Source organism: Phoxinus phoxinus (genome assembly GCF_949152265.1).
Source record: "Phoxinus phoxinus genome assembly, chromosome: 1".
NCBI lineage: Eukaryota > Metazoa > Chordata > Actinopteri > Cypriniformes > Leuciscidae > Phoxinus > Phoxinus phoxinus.
Genome location: NC_136876.1, coordinates 30,950,486 through 30,962,492, shown reverse-complemented (window position 1 = coordinate 30,962,492; position 12,007 = coordinate 30,950,486). Strand labels below are relative to the sequence as shown.

The 12,007-nt window shown below is 39.2% G+C and overlaps 1 protein-coding gene across 2 annotated transcripts in view; it reads right to left on the bottom strand.

Moving 5' to 3' along the window:
• Positions 1-1,637: 1,637 nt before the first annotated feature.
• The window catches only part of LOC307009575 (trinucleotide repeat-containing gene 6A protein-like), a 40,946-nt gene continuing 30,576 nt past the window's right edge, over positions 1,638-12,007 (bottom strand). For both annotated transcript variants that reach the window (XM_079633417.1, XM_079633418.1), the window contains 12 exons: positions 10,673-10,804; positions 9,105-9,242; positions 8,933-9,007; positions 8,409-8,847; positions 7,686-7,826; positions 7,257-7,418; positions 6,962-7,102; positions 6,526-6,633; positions 6,235-6,444; positions 6,061-6,128; positions 5,407-5,546; positions 1,638-2,924 (listed from right to left, as the gene is read on the bottom strand). In XM_079633417.1, the coding sequence (XP_079489543.1) occupies positions 2,549-2,924; positions 5,407-5,546; positions 6,061-6,128; positions 6,235-6,444; positions 6,526-6,633; positions 6,962-7,102; positions 7,257-7,418; positions 7,686-7,826; positions 8,409-8,847; positions 8,933-9,007; positions 9,105-9,242; positions 10,673-10,804 (2,130 nt within the window). In that variant the 3' untranslated portion in view covers positions 1,638-2,548. The remainder of the gene's footprint in view (positions 2,925-5,406; positions 5,547-6,060; positions 6,129-6,234; positions 6,445-6,525; positions 6,634-6,961; positions 7,103-7,256; positions 7,419-7,685; positions 7,827-8,408; positions 8,848-8,932; positions 9,008-9,104; positions 9,243-10,672; positions 10,805-12,007) is intronic.

The window sequence follows — 12,007 nt, the reverse complement described above, 5'->3', positions numbered from 1 at the left end:
GCCCCCATACAAGAGGAGAATACTCGGGCTCCTGATGCGCAGGAATGGAGTGGACCACTCAAACACGCAGGCACAAACGCACGCTTTAAAGAGTCTAGCCAATGTACACAAAGAATAAAAGACAAACAAAAGGCCCATCCAGTCTCCAAAGCTACAGTCTGCCTCCAGAACACAAATACAGTACAAGCTTCTCTAGTTCATTATGTACACCAAGTGCAATTCCAAAAACGTATTTTTCGGCTTTCGTTATGTAGTTTCTCTCCAATGTTCCACTTAAAATTAGTCAGACAAACAAAATGAGATAAGCCAGGTCTGGAATTAAGTAAACAAATCCTTTGATTGAAGTATATTTGGTAAAGCGGTTACTTAAAATGGTTCAATACTGGCACGCAACCATAAAGTGAGGGTAATACTCAGGGTTTTGTACGATGAGTCATTAAATATGGATAAGTTAACACCACGCAAGTTCTACTTCTCAAATAAAACAAACTGGAGAAAAACAAAACAACAACAACAGCTTAAACAAATATTAAGGTCCATGGCTTAGCCTAATGCTGACATCTTTCTCTCCCTCTCGCTCTTGAAGCGTCTCATAAATTGTGCACCTAAAATATAGTACAATAAAAGGTAAATAGTCTGCAAATCTACGCACATTATTTTAACTACCAGCAATAGATTACATTCACCTCTAATCCAGCCTTCCTTGGCCACAAGTACAGAGGCAAGCCATTTTCAATGACAAACCAGCTTTGAGGAAGGGGGAAAAGGGGAGGAAAAAAAAAAAAAAAAAAGGTAATGAGCAGCCAAAACATTAATTTATTAATATTGTAAGGAACTTCAGATTAACACAACCAAACTGTACACATTACAATCATTTTCTATTTGTAAACAGTTAAAAGCCACTTGACTTGTTGCATCTTCGGACACAATTTGAATCAAGGCAATGAAATGTGGACGACTTTTGCACTGTTAAAATAACCAAACAAGATTTTCTTTAACACCAGCTCTGGCGATGAGGAAAATATATATATATATATATAAATATATATATATATTTTCAAACAATGTATATGCAAATTGCGGAAACACATAAAACATTACTTCAGACAAAGAAAAAGCGATTCTGTAGGCCGAGTCAGTGGCCACAGTATGCATAGTTACAGATTTCTGCTTTTTCTTATGACTTTTGACAGTTACTTCGACAGTCACAAAGCGAAAAACATTGAGCCACTCAGTGGGAAAAAGGGAAGGACTAGATAGTGATTCAGCAAACCATATCCACTCATTATTAAAAAGACAGCATATTCGAAAAGCAGTATGTAGAATGTCTCCAGCTTAAAGCAGTTATTTGGCAGAGAAAAACTTACAGAGCTATAAGTAGTTTCAGTGCTAAAAGTTGGATTTTCCTACAAGGAGTTTCTATGGGGGAAAACTGGCTATATTTCCTGAGAACCATGCTGGTTATTTAGCAGACAAGAGGAATAGATAAAATAACCAATGACATGGCCAAACACTGATCAGTATTCCCAGAGATAGAAAGCTTCGTCTTCATCCTCAAGATTTCTTTTTTTTTTAAGTTTTCTTTTGTCGTTTTTTGTTCTTTTTTTTTTTTTTTGTATTTTATAATTTTTATATGATTTTTAAAAAATTCTTTATGCTTTTTTTTTTTTTCATTTAAAATAAAAGGAAGAATGACCATACTTTCCCCCTCAAAAAGTTTTGTAAACAAGAGGGCACAAGTGACGCCTCCAAAACAAAATTGAAAGCCTATTTTGAAAGTGCTGTTCCCCCTGGCTTGCAGGTCGGGTTTGCAAGTCACAGCTGTGGCTACAGTTTTTTTTTACACTGCAGAGCTAAATTCTTTAGTTTTAAAACAAAATTGGTGCAATACTTATTTCTGTAATATCATCAAATAATCCTAAGTCAGCATCTATATCTTGATCTCAAACTCCACAATACCACAATAAGGTAGGCGTACATCAAGGCATAGTAGAGCGCACACTTTAAGAACATCCTTGAGTAAACAACTACACTGGAACTGTCGGCTCCCTCCATATTGCAGATTATACTGAGAAAAACCACATTCAGTGCAAAGTTAAAAAAGCTCAAACTCCAACATTGTCAGCAAATCATAAAAACAAAACGAAAAGAATTGGAATTCAAATAAACATGATGAATAAACAGATGAGCTCAACTGAAGCTTTTTTCTGTATGAAGAGCACTACCTGGAAGTGTAAATACATCCTTTCACATTATAGAATTGGCCTGCATGATTCAAGTATTCAAACTGATATGTTTTGGGCTAAAACAAAGTGGACATATGTGCAGAAAAAAAAAACGTAACTTGTTTCCACAGGGTGACCCCGCATTGTTTTTGTTTTTTTTGTAAGTGAAGAAAGTCTAACTAGTGCCATTTGATTTTTTTTATATATAATATATATATGGTCATATGATTATGATTAACTATTTCCACATTGAGGTCACGGGTTTGTATGTTTTTGATTTTTTTGTTGTTTTTTTGTTTTTAAGTCAGACGGTGAAAGATGCACTACATGGACTCCCCACCTCCCATCAGATGGTCAACAGGAAGGAAGGAGCTGATGGGGGAGGGACTGTTGATTCTCCCTCCCTCACCACCACTGGGGCTGCCCCACAGGCTCGTGGAGTAATTGGGAACGCCCCAGAGAGACGAGCCGTGCAGGTCTCCGCTGCCAGCTCCTGACAGCCCGCTGCCGTTCCAGTGATTTGGATCAGTGCGGTTTGGGAAGGGGTGAGAACCCTCGATGGATCCGATCCGATTCTGAGAAGAGCCCAGCGTTTGCCAGCTGGGAGAGGCAGTCATTGACTGACCTTGTGCAAAGAAACGATTAATTTCCTCTTCACTAGCAAACTCTGCAAGAATAGTAGTGTTCCCTAAAACACACCTGAGGAGGAAGAGGAAGAGCAGAGCCTTTATCAGTATTGTGCCTTGCACTCTCATACAAGTCTGTGTGAACTCCAGCATGTGGTTCTGGGAATCTGGAAACCGCTTTGCATAGAGGTTGCCACATTATTATAGTTTTTCAACCAAATAAGTAAACAGGCTGATAAACTTCAGTCAGGACCCTTAAAGGGTTAGTTCACCCAAAACCTTTAATTCTGAAGTGATGAGAAAACTTTGTGCGCAAAAAAAAAGAAAAGAAAAAAAAAGACTATTCAACAATCTCTTCTCCTTTATGTCAGTTTGCTACGCTTATAACAAGGTAAACAGTGCCAGACACCACGACGTATGATGCTGAAGCCAGCCAATAATGAGCCGGCGTCCTAACGTAGAACCTGCGTTTACTACACGTTTTCTTCTGTGTGGTCCTCTAATGCGAGTTCACGAGAGCGTCACGGCACATGCGAGAGAACTGAGAAGATGACACTCACTATCATTTGATGGGAAAGTGTGAAAGGTAAGCCAATCATTTTGCGGCATTGGTAAGGCACTTTAACGTTCTGACATCCAGGAAATGCACACTTTAGAACCATTTTAAACACTACATCGAGACCCATCTGCGTCCTCCTCTCAGTTCATGCCTCAGTTCTCAGGCATGGCGCTCTCGTGAACTCAGGTCAGAGGCCCACACGGAAGAAAATTAATAGTTGAAAAAAAGTTGTTTTTGCGCACAAAAAGTATTATCGTTGCTTGATAACTTAGGGCAAGGCAAGTTTATTTTTATAGCACATTTCATACACAGTGGTAATTCAAAGTGCTTTACATAGAAGAAATTAAAATAATTACATAAATAATAAAAAAAATAAGAATAATTAAATCAGTTTAGAAAATAAAATAAAATACAGTGCAAACAGTCGGACGAACAGTGGCACAGTGCTCATTCAGTAAATGCACAGCTGAACGGAAGTGTTTTGAGTCTGGATTTGAATGTGGCTACAGTAGAAGCACACCTGATCTCGTCTGGAAGCTAAAAAAATATCTTGATTTGTGTTCCGAAGATGAACGAAAATCTTACGGGGCTGGAACAACATGAGGGTGAGTAATTACTGACAGAAATCTCATTTTTTGGTGAACTAACCCTTTAAGGTTTTGAAACGACATGAAGGTTAGTATTTAATGACAATTTTTATTTTTGGGTGAACTAACCCTTTATTGCAATCACTTACAATACATATATATATATATGTATATATATGTATATACATATACACACACACATTTCATATAGGAATGTATCAAACGTCAAAAAGAAAATATGAACTTGCAGTAGGGCTGTGCGATATAGCTAATACATGCATCATAATGTTTCATATCGTTTGGGATCAATAATTACTGACATTTTTTTATAACCTTTTTTTTTTTTAAGACAAAGTAGAAAAGTTTTAATTTAAACCGCTGTTTTATTATTTATATAATTATTATTAAAGGCAAACAACAAATTATATTAGTTTAAGCAGTAAAAAACTAAAATAAAATGTAAACAAAAATATCTTCTTTATGTCTTATAGTAAGATAAAAAGTAAGTGTTAAAGAAACTCTTGAGCTTAAATAAAACATTACAAAATGTGTGCAATGTAAAAGTAAAACAATCAAGGCAAACTTTGCGGTAGACCAACATCTGTAATAAGTAGGGGTGTAATGGTTCACAAAATTCTCGGTTCGGTTTCATAGTACAGTGATGTCACTGTTCGGTACGTTTTCGAAACAGCAAAAAGAAATAAATGGCAGAGAATTTGGCATTTCACTATTCCTGCCAAACTTTCATGGTTCAATATTTCTCCTGGTTTCCACACCAGCGCTGTTTGATCTAATAGAGATTTACGGTAAATAACGGAGAAATTTGAATGCTTCTCACTAGATCTCGCAGTGATGTCATTTCGTCTTCTCTGGCGAATTCTAATGCTTTCTTTACTGGACCTCTTAGCGCTGTGTAGTAGCAGTGGCGCTTGATCAAGATCGGCTCGCGCTGCACTGACATTGGTCCAAACTGAGTGTGAAGCACAAAATATTGAGTATCGCAGTTTTCGTTCCGCTTTCATTACGTTTGGCAACGTTATGGTGGTCGCGCCATATTTAACTTCGCAGTCCACTTACGAAGCACGGTCGAATGGAACGCACCTTCAGTCAACATGTGGTGTAGAGTGCAGTTCATGGTTGCATAGCAACGGCAACCGCTTTGGAAAGGAGGAGAAATCGGCACAGCCCTAACTTGCAGTCTTAAGCTGTACATTTTTATGAAAATTCTAATTCTTACAATTATAAACCAATCAATGCTTTTGATGAATCTAGTTTTTCAAGGTAGAAGTGGTCAAGTTATTTATAGCTAAAATGAATGCACTCACCTCCTCTTACACTGCTCAGTAATTATTAGCAATCATAGTATGATTTCTGTTCTTTACCTGCATTGAAAAAAAAAAGATACTCACATGTGCAGTGACTTCTGGGCTTTTGCCGCCTCCTCCTTAGAGCTGTAGCAGACCACAGCATTGCCATGGGGAAGGTTCAGATGGAATGTGATCAGTGGACCGTGCTGCATGCACAGAGTTCGCAAGGTGGAGCCATCAATCTGCAAAACATGTTACACAAATTATTTTGCGGTGGCGGTTTTATATATATATATAAAAAGATATCTAGATTTCTAGTATTTCCTTTAATAACAGCCATTACTTACAAAATGGCTAATGAGAGTTGGCCATTGAGAATAATTACAAACTTGATCATAATGAAATCATATTTACTTGAGCAGGGCTACATTTACGTCCAAATGATGCAACACACAACCTAATATGTAGCTAGGAATTGCCTAAACCATCTGAATTCAGTCAGACATACAGAATAAGTGTTTGTGTGCCTGACAGACATAAGCTTTTCCTTCTAAACAAGTAGAAATGATCTATTAGTGATTGATTATTTTTTTATTTATAAAACCCTAAACTGTAAAATAAAGTGTTGATAAATAGTTTTATGTTGCATTTCAAATGTGTTTTGCACTGCAAAAATAATGAGTGCTGAAACAGGCAATGTGAATGCTATGGACTGTTAAAATGAGCCCATACAGTCCAAATCATTAAACTTCTTACCTGAGGTGTGAGGTTTTTGAGAACAAGCCAATTAGTTCTCCCTGAGCTGCTGTCACCCCAGCTGGAACCTGTAAACAACGATCATTTCAGGTCTCTCTCAATTCTTTAAACTCTACTGTACGGACACTGTTAATAGAGTTTGTAAAGGTGAAAGGCAATTTAACTGTGACTAACCAGAGTTGAATCTGGATTCAGGGCCACCCCAGCCTGCCAGTCTCAGAGAGCCGTTGTCCCAAGATGAGGGCTGTTTTTGGCCAGTCAGGCCAGGTGGAGGGCGGGACGGAGCAGAGATGCCTTTCGAAGGGAGAGGAACCTTCCACAGCTCATGAGCCAAAGAGGTGTTGGTGACTGAACCAGGAGACCATTTGGAATCACTGTTTCTGGCTGCAGGGAAGAAAACAAAGTTAATGGACTGCATTTGAACCAAAGGCCTGTGTGGCTCGGCATAAATAGTTGCACACCAACCTGAAGTGCTTTGTGCTGTACTGCTGAGGGAACTATTGTGGTTGGAGGCACGAATGGATGTCCAGGCACTATTTGAAGGCAGCGTGGTGTTAAGTGATGAGGATGGCCCTGGAAGGACAGAATTTTTTTTATATTTCATTGTTGAAAACATGAATACATACAACTCAGCAAATTACAGTACCATTCAATTTTCTTTAGTGGTTTCTGAGCAAAGTCTCTTAGGCTGCATTTATTTGAAATATTGTGAAATATTACAATTGAATGTCACTTGTCTATTTTAATATATTTCAAGTAAGATTTTACAGTTACTTTTGATCAATTTAATGCATCCTTGCTAAATAAAAATATATTTCTTTAAAAAAAAAAAATCTTACTGACCACAAACTTTTGAACAGTACTTTATAATGATATATAGCTGGTTTAACAGATCACTTACCATTGTTCCTGTCCCTGAGGTGATCAACATCCCGGACTGTATTAATGGAGAGATTATTAATCACACTGCCAGGAGTGACAAATGGGTCAGTTTCAGGATCAATGTTTGGATATCCTTTCCAGGGCTCACCAGGACGGAACTCTGTCAAATAAACATAACATAGTGAGCTCATTCATGCCACAATGGCACAGCGCCATGCTTAACCAGCTGAGCTTCTCTGCAATATTTTATTTTTTAATATTTTAAAGATTTGATTGGAACATGCAAATCATTTATGAAGCAAATGGGTCTGAACCTGGTGGCCAGTTGACATTGGTGGAACCATGAGGTGATTTGGCACGGCTGGGCCAGCCATCTCCCACAGAGCCAGGAGGACTGATGGGAGTGTTACTGGCATTCATGAAGTCATATGGACCAAAGGGCGAGTCATCAAGCCTCAGGCCAGATGTTATAGCACCTATAGTAAAATCATATCCTTTAGACTTTTCGCTCACATTGTTTGATGAGATAAGATTAGGGCTGCACAACTGACTAAAAATTATTACTGTTATCCTTGATAATATAATGCATTCTTGAACAGAAAAAATATTCGAATAGAACAACATTTAGATGGAATGCCCTAAATTACAATTATCACAATTAATCATGCGGTCATATTTTTTTCATATCAGCTGTGAAGCTATGACTGATTACAAAAAAGGGGTTATCAGATGGGGAAACCCACCAGATTTGCTGGAGTTTTGATCAAGTGGCGAGTTAACAGAGATATCCATGGCAGTCCACTTCTTCAGACGGGACTGTGGCTCCTTAAAACCAACACTACTACTAATGTCGAGGTTGTTTACATTCAAGTTCGAGTTCAAACCTAGAGGAATACAACAGAAGTAATTTTAAAAAACAAGAAAATCCTGTGTCACATCCTGACAGAAAATTAAGTTAACAACATTTCTGGTATCCAGGAATTAACAGCAGCTCTAACAAAACGATCACATCAACAATACACTAAATTTAAATGCATTCAGTATTTTTGATATATCAAAGTATTGAATAATTTTTTTTTATTATTATTTATTACAGTGACAGCGTCGTAAACTCAATACTTATGTGTAACACTGTTCAAACCACCATGGCAGCCGCATTATTGCCAACACTGATTGCCAACAAACAAAAAAGATTGTGCACTCTGTAAGTGCACAAAAAAGTGCACAAAAATTGTGGGGAAAACAAAAGAAAGGCCACAAGCAAAAACAAACTTATTATTGTCAAGCGGCAGAAATGATAAGTACAAGCACCATATGTATGCCAGCCAAACATTGTATTTACAATCAAATAATAAGGGTCTGAAATCAGAATGTTTTGCAACATGCATTTTGTATTAGAGGGAAAAGGAAAACAATGCAAAGAAGAAACTTAGCTGGGGACAACAAAATAGATAGACTGTATTCACCTCTTGCTGGCAGAGAGCTGCTGTCAGAACAGAAGTTCTTTCCTACCCGAGGGTTGATGGGAGAGCCTGGCACCATGTGGCCATTGCTCATAGGTGGGGCTAGGAGGCTATGACTTTGACTAATGCCAGCTGGCAGATAGCCTGACATGTCAGATGCAAACATTGAGTTGGGCTTGGCAGCTTGGTGCAACATAGAGTCAGTCTGGCCTATATTAAGATGGGGAGGACACCCACCTAAAGGGAAATTACTGAACGAGCTCAAGGAACTTTGTTCTTTCTGCAGGTCAGAGGCATTGGGGGGCATGAAGTTCTCCATATAGGACTTGAGGCTGGGTTGGTGCAGTGAGGGTGGCTGAGGGGAAGTCTGTTGCTTCATCAGGGAGGGATCGAGATGGCGAGGAGTCTGGATCATTTGCTGGGACGGACCCAAACCACGACCCTACACAATCACAAATGCAAAAATTACATAAACGAGCCAAGAGAGAAACAAACAAACACACAAGTTGGTCCAAGAAATCACAAACCTGCTGTTCCTGTTGCTGGCGGCTGTTAACAGGCATGGCCCTCTGGTTTTGAGCTTTTTGCTGCAAAAGGAGACGCTGGGAGCGGGGGGGAAAAAGTATTATGTATCGCAAGGAACATGGTAACTTATCAGTTAAATATCTTCTAGGCTGTTAATTGCAGTGGGATCAATACCTGTAACTGATTAATCTGAGAAAGCTGAGACAGTTGGTTGAGTTGAGACAGCTGGTTCAGCATAGCCACCTGCTGTGGGCCAAACAGAGGGTTTAGACCTCCATTATTGGGAGAGTACTTCAACAGGGGTGGAGGAACCTGCAAAGAGAGATTGTACACATTCGTTATGAAAATAAAAGACATACATATTTTAATGGTTAACTCTGGTTTACAAAATTACATTTATTCTGTCTCATTTTAAATTTCATTTTAAGAAAATTGCAAATAATTTTACTCAGTAAAATATAGATTGTATTATTTCCTCAAATCGTGCAGCCCTACTTTTTAGAGTTAATTTATTAATTTCCATGTGTGAAATCATACATTTGTAAATTTCCTGATACTTATAGACTATGGGAACCCTGTTAACCACAAAGCTTAAATGGTTTGTTTACCCCAAAATTAAAATTGTGTCATTAATTACTTGCCCTCATGTCGTTCAAATACAGCAAATCTTGGGTTCATCTTTGGAACATAAATGAAGATCTTTTTGATGAAATCTGAGAGCTTTCTGTACTCTCCATTGACAGCTATGCAACTACCACTCACTTTGACGCTTCAAAGAGTTTATAAAGAGATGGTAAAACTATTCCATATGAATTTAACAGTTTAGTCTAAATTTTATGAAGAGACTTGATCGCTTTATTTTATGAACAGATTGAATTTAGGCTTTTGTTCACATATAAACATTGATCAGTGAACACAGAATGAACCTCATTGGTTCTCGCACATCAAGCGAACATGCTTGAGCTTCTGTTTACCACAACTGATGTGTGAGTTGATCAATGTTTATATGGGGATAAAAGCCTAAATTCAATCTGTTCAACATATAAAGCGATTCGAGTCTCTTCAGAAAATTTGGACTAAACCACTTATTACATATGGATTAGTTCTACAGCAGCCATATCACCCTGTAGCCCGAAACTGGTTGCCCAATGAAGCCAAGCAGGGCTGAGCCTGGTTAGTACCTGGATGGGAGACCTCCTGAAAAAAACAGGTTGCTGCTGGAAGAGGTGTTAGTGAGGCCAGCAGGGGGCACTCACCCTGTGGTCTGTGTGGGTCCTAATACCCCAGTATAGTGATGGGGACGCTATACTGTCAAAGAGCACCGTCCCTCGGATCAGACGTAAAACCGAGGTCCTGACTCTGAGGGCATTAAAAATCCCATACACTTCTCGTAAAGAGTAGGGGTGCAGCCCCGGTGTCCTGGCCACATTCCACCCATTGGCCTACCAATCATGGCCTCCTAATAATCCCCATCCACTGAATTGGCTCTCTCTCCTCTCTTCACCTATAGCTGGTGTGTGGTGAGCGCACTGGCGCCGTTGTACTGTGGCTGCAGTCGCATCATCCAAGTGGATGCCCTGATATGATTGTAAAGCGCTTTGGTTGTACAGTAGTACATATGAAAGCGCTATATAAACGCCTGATTCTATTCTTCTATTCTAATTTTTTTTTTAATAATTTTTGGGTAAACTAACCCTTTAATCTTAAAGTGAACTGAGCTTTAGAAACACAATTAGAGTTACCTGAGAGGGAAGTAGTGGAGGAGGCACTTGGTTGCGTAGACTGGGCTGAGCGGAGTTCAGAGGTTGTGCTGGAGGCTGCTGGGCGTTCCGGCCTTGTGCTGCTGCATTACCGACACTGTACATGTTTACATTCTATGGAGAAACACAAACAACCCACATGTAAATAATCAGCATTCAGCAGTCCAGTGCATTCACAGCTTCAGCACACAGGGATCTGCATGCACTAACTTACCTGCCTAACAGAGGCAGAGTTTGGATGGTGAGGCCCTGGCAAATTGCATTGGTTTTGTTGTGCATTATTCGTAAGGGAAAAGCAGATATTCTGCATGGAAGTGATCTGTGAGTTTCAGAACTCCTCTGATACAGAGCTATTACATACAGGCAGTGAAAGCTGAAGCACAATCACAGGCCAAGCAGAGAGAGAAGCAGGACGCAGAGTACAACAGCAGTTGGTCAAAGAACAGAAGGAACACCAGGCCATCAGAGAAAGACACATTAACAGCCACAGAAAAGGTGTCAGAAAGGCTATGTTAGCATCCTCTTTGGCATGTTTTAGGAATTGGGATAAGACAGACTACAATTCCTGAATGACTTGATGTTAAAAACCATGAAATTGATTGAGGCATTTCCTTGCGAACAAGGAAATTTGGGGCCTCAAGATGACTTAAAAAAAGAAAAAAAAGAAAATCAAGCTTAAAATAAGCAAAAAAAAACAACAACAAAAAAAACGATTTATTTATTTCACTCCCTTAAATGCCCCCACCCCCCCTCGAAGCTCTTAACTTCAGGAATAGTTTAATTTGACATAAAACATCAATTTTACATCATAGGGTCATTGCATTTATTTCCCATAGATGGGTGCTAAAGTAACCAATAGGGGTGGGAAAAAAAATCGATATTGCAATATATTGTTGTGCTCTCTGTCGCAATAAATAATCGATACACTAACGCCCAATATCGATATTTTATTACAAAACAAAATGATTAATTTACCCGTTATCAATGTCACTGTCACTACCCAATATCTACCATTCTGTTTGCGGGGGGCGCTGTTCGAGTAAATAGGGGTAAAGTGGCGCAAACAGCAGCCGGTGAAGAACACAAGTAAAGGCGGGCGTGCACGGTGCGAGTTCGGACACTCGGGAGGTCGTGAGATATTGCACACATTACGAGTCAGTTAAACTGATAATCGCGTCAAAGCAGCTGGTACACGGCACGACTGTCCTGCACAAATTTTATCCCGAGCCGGCGGCAATCACGTGAGCATTCGCGCTAAACACAGAGACCGGAGCTTTCAATGTTGCAGGCAATAGCTTCAGATAGAAAAATTACAGA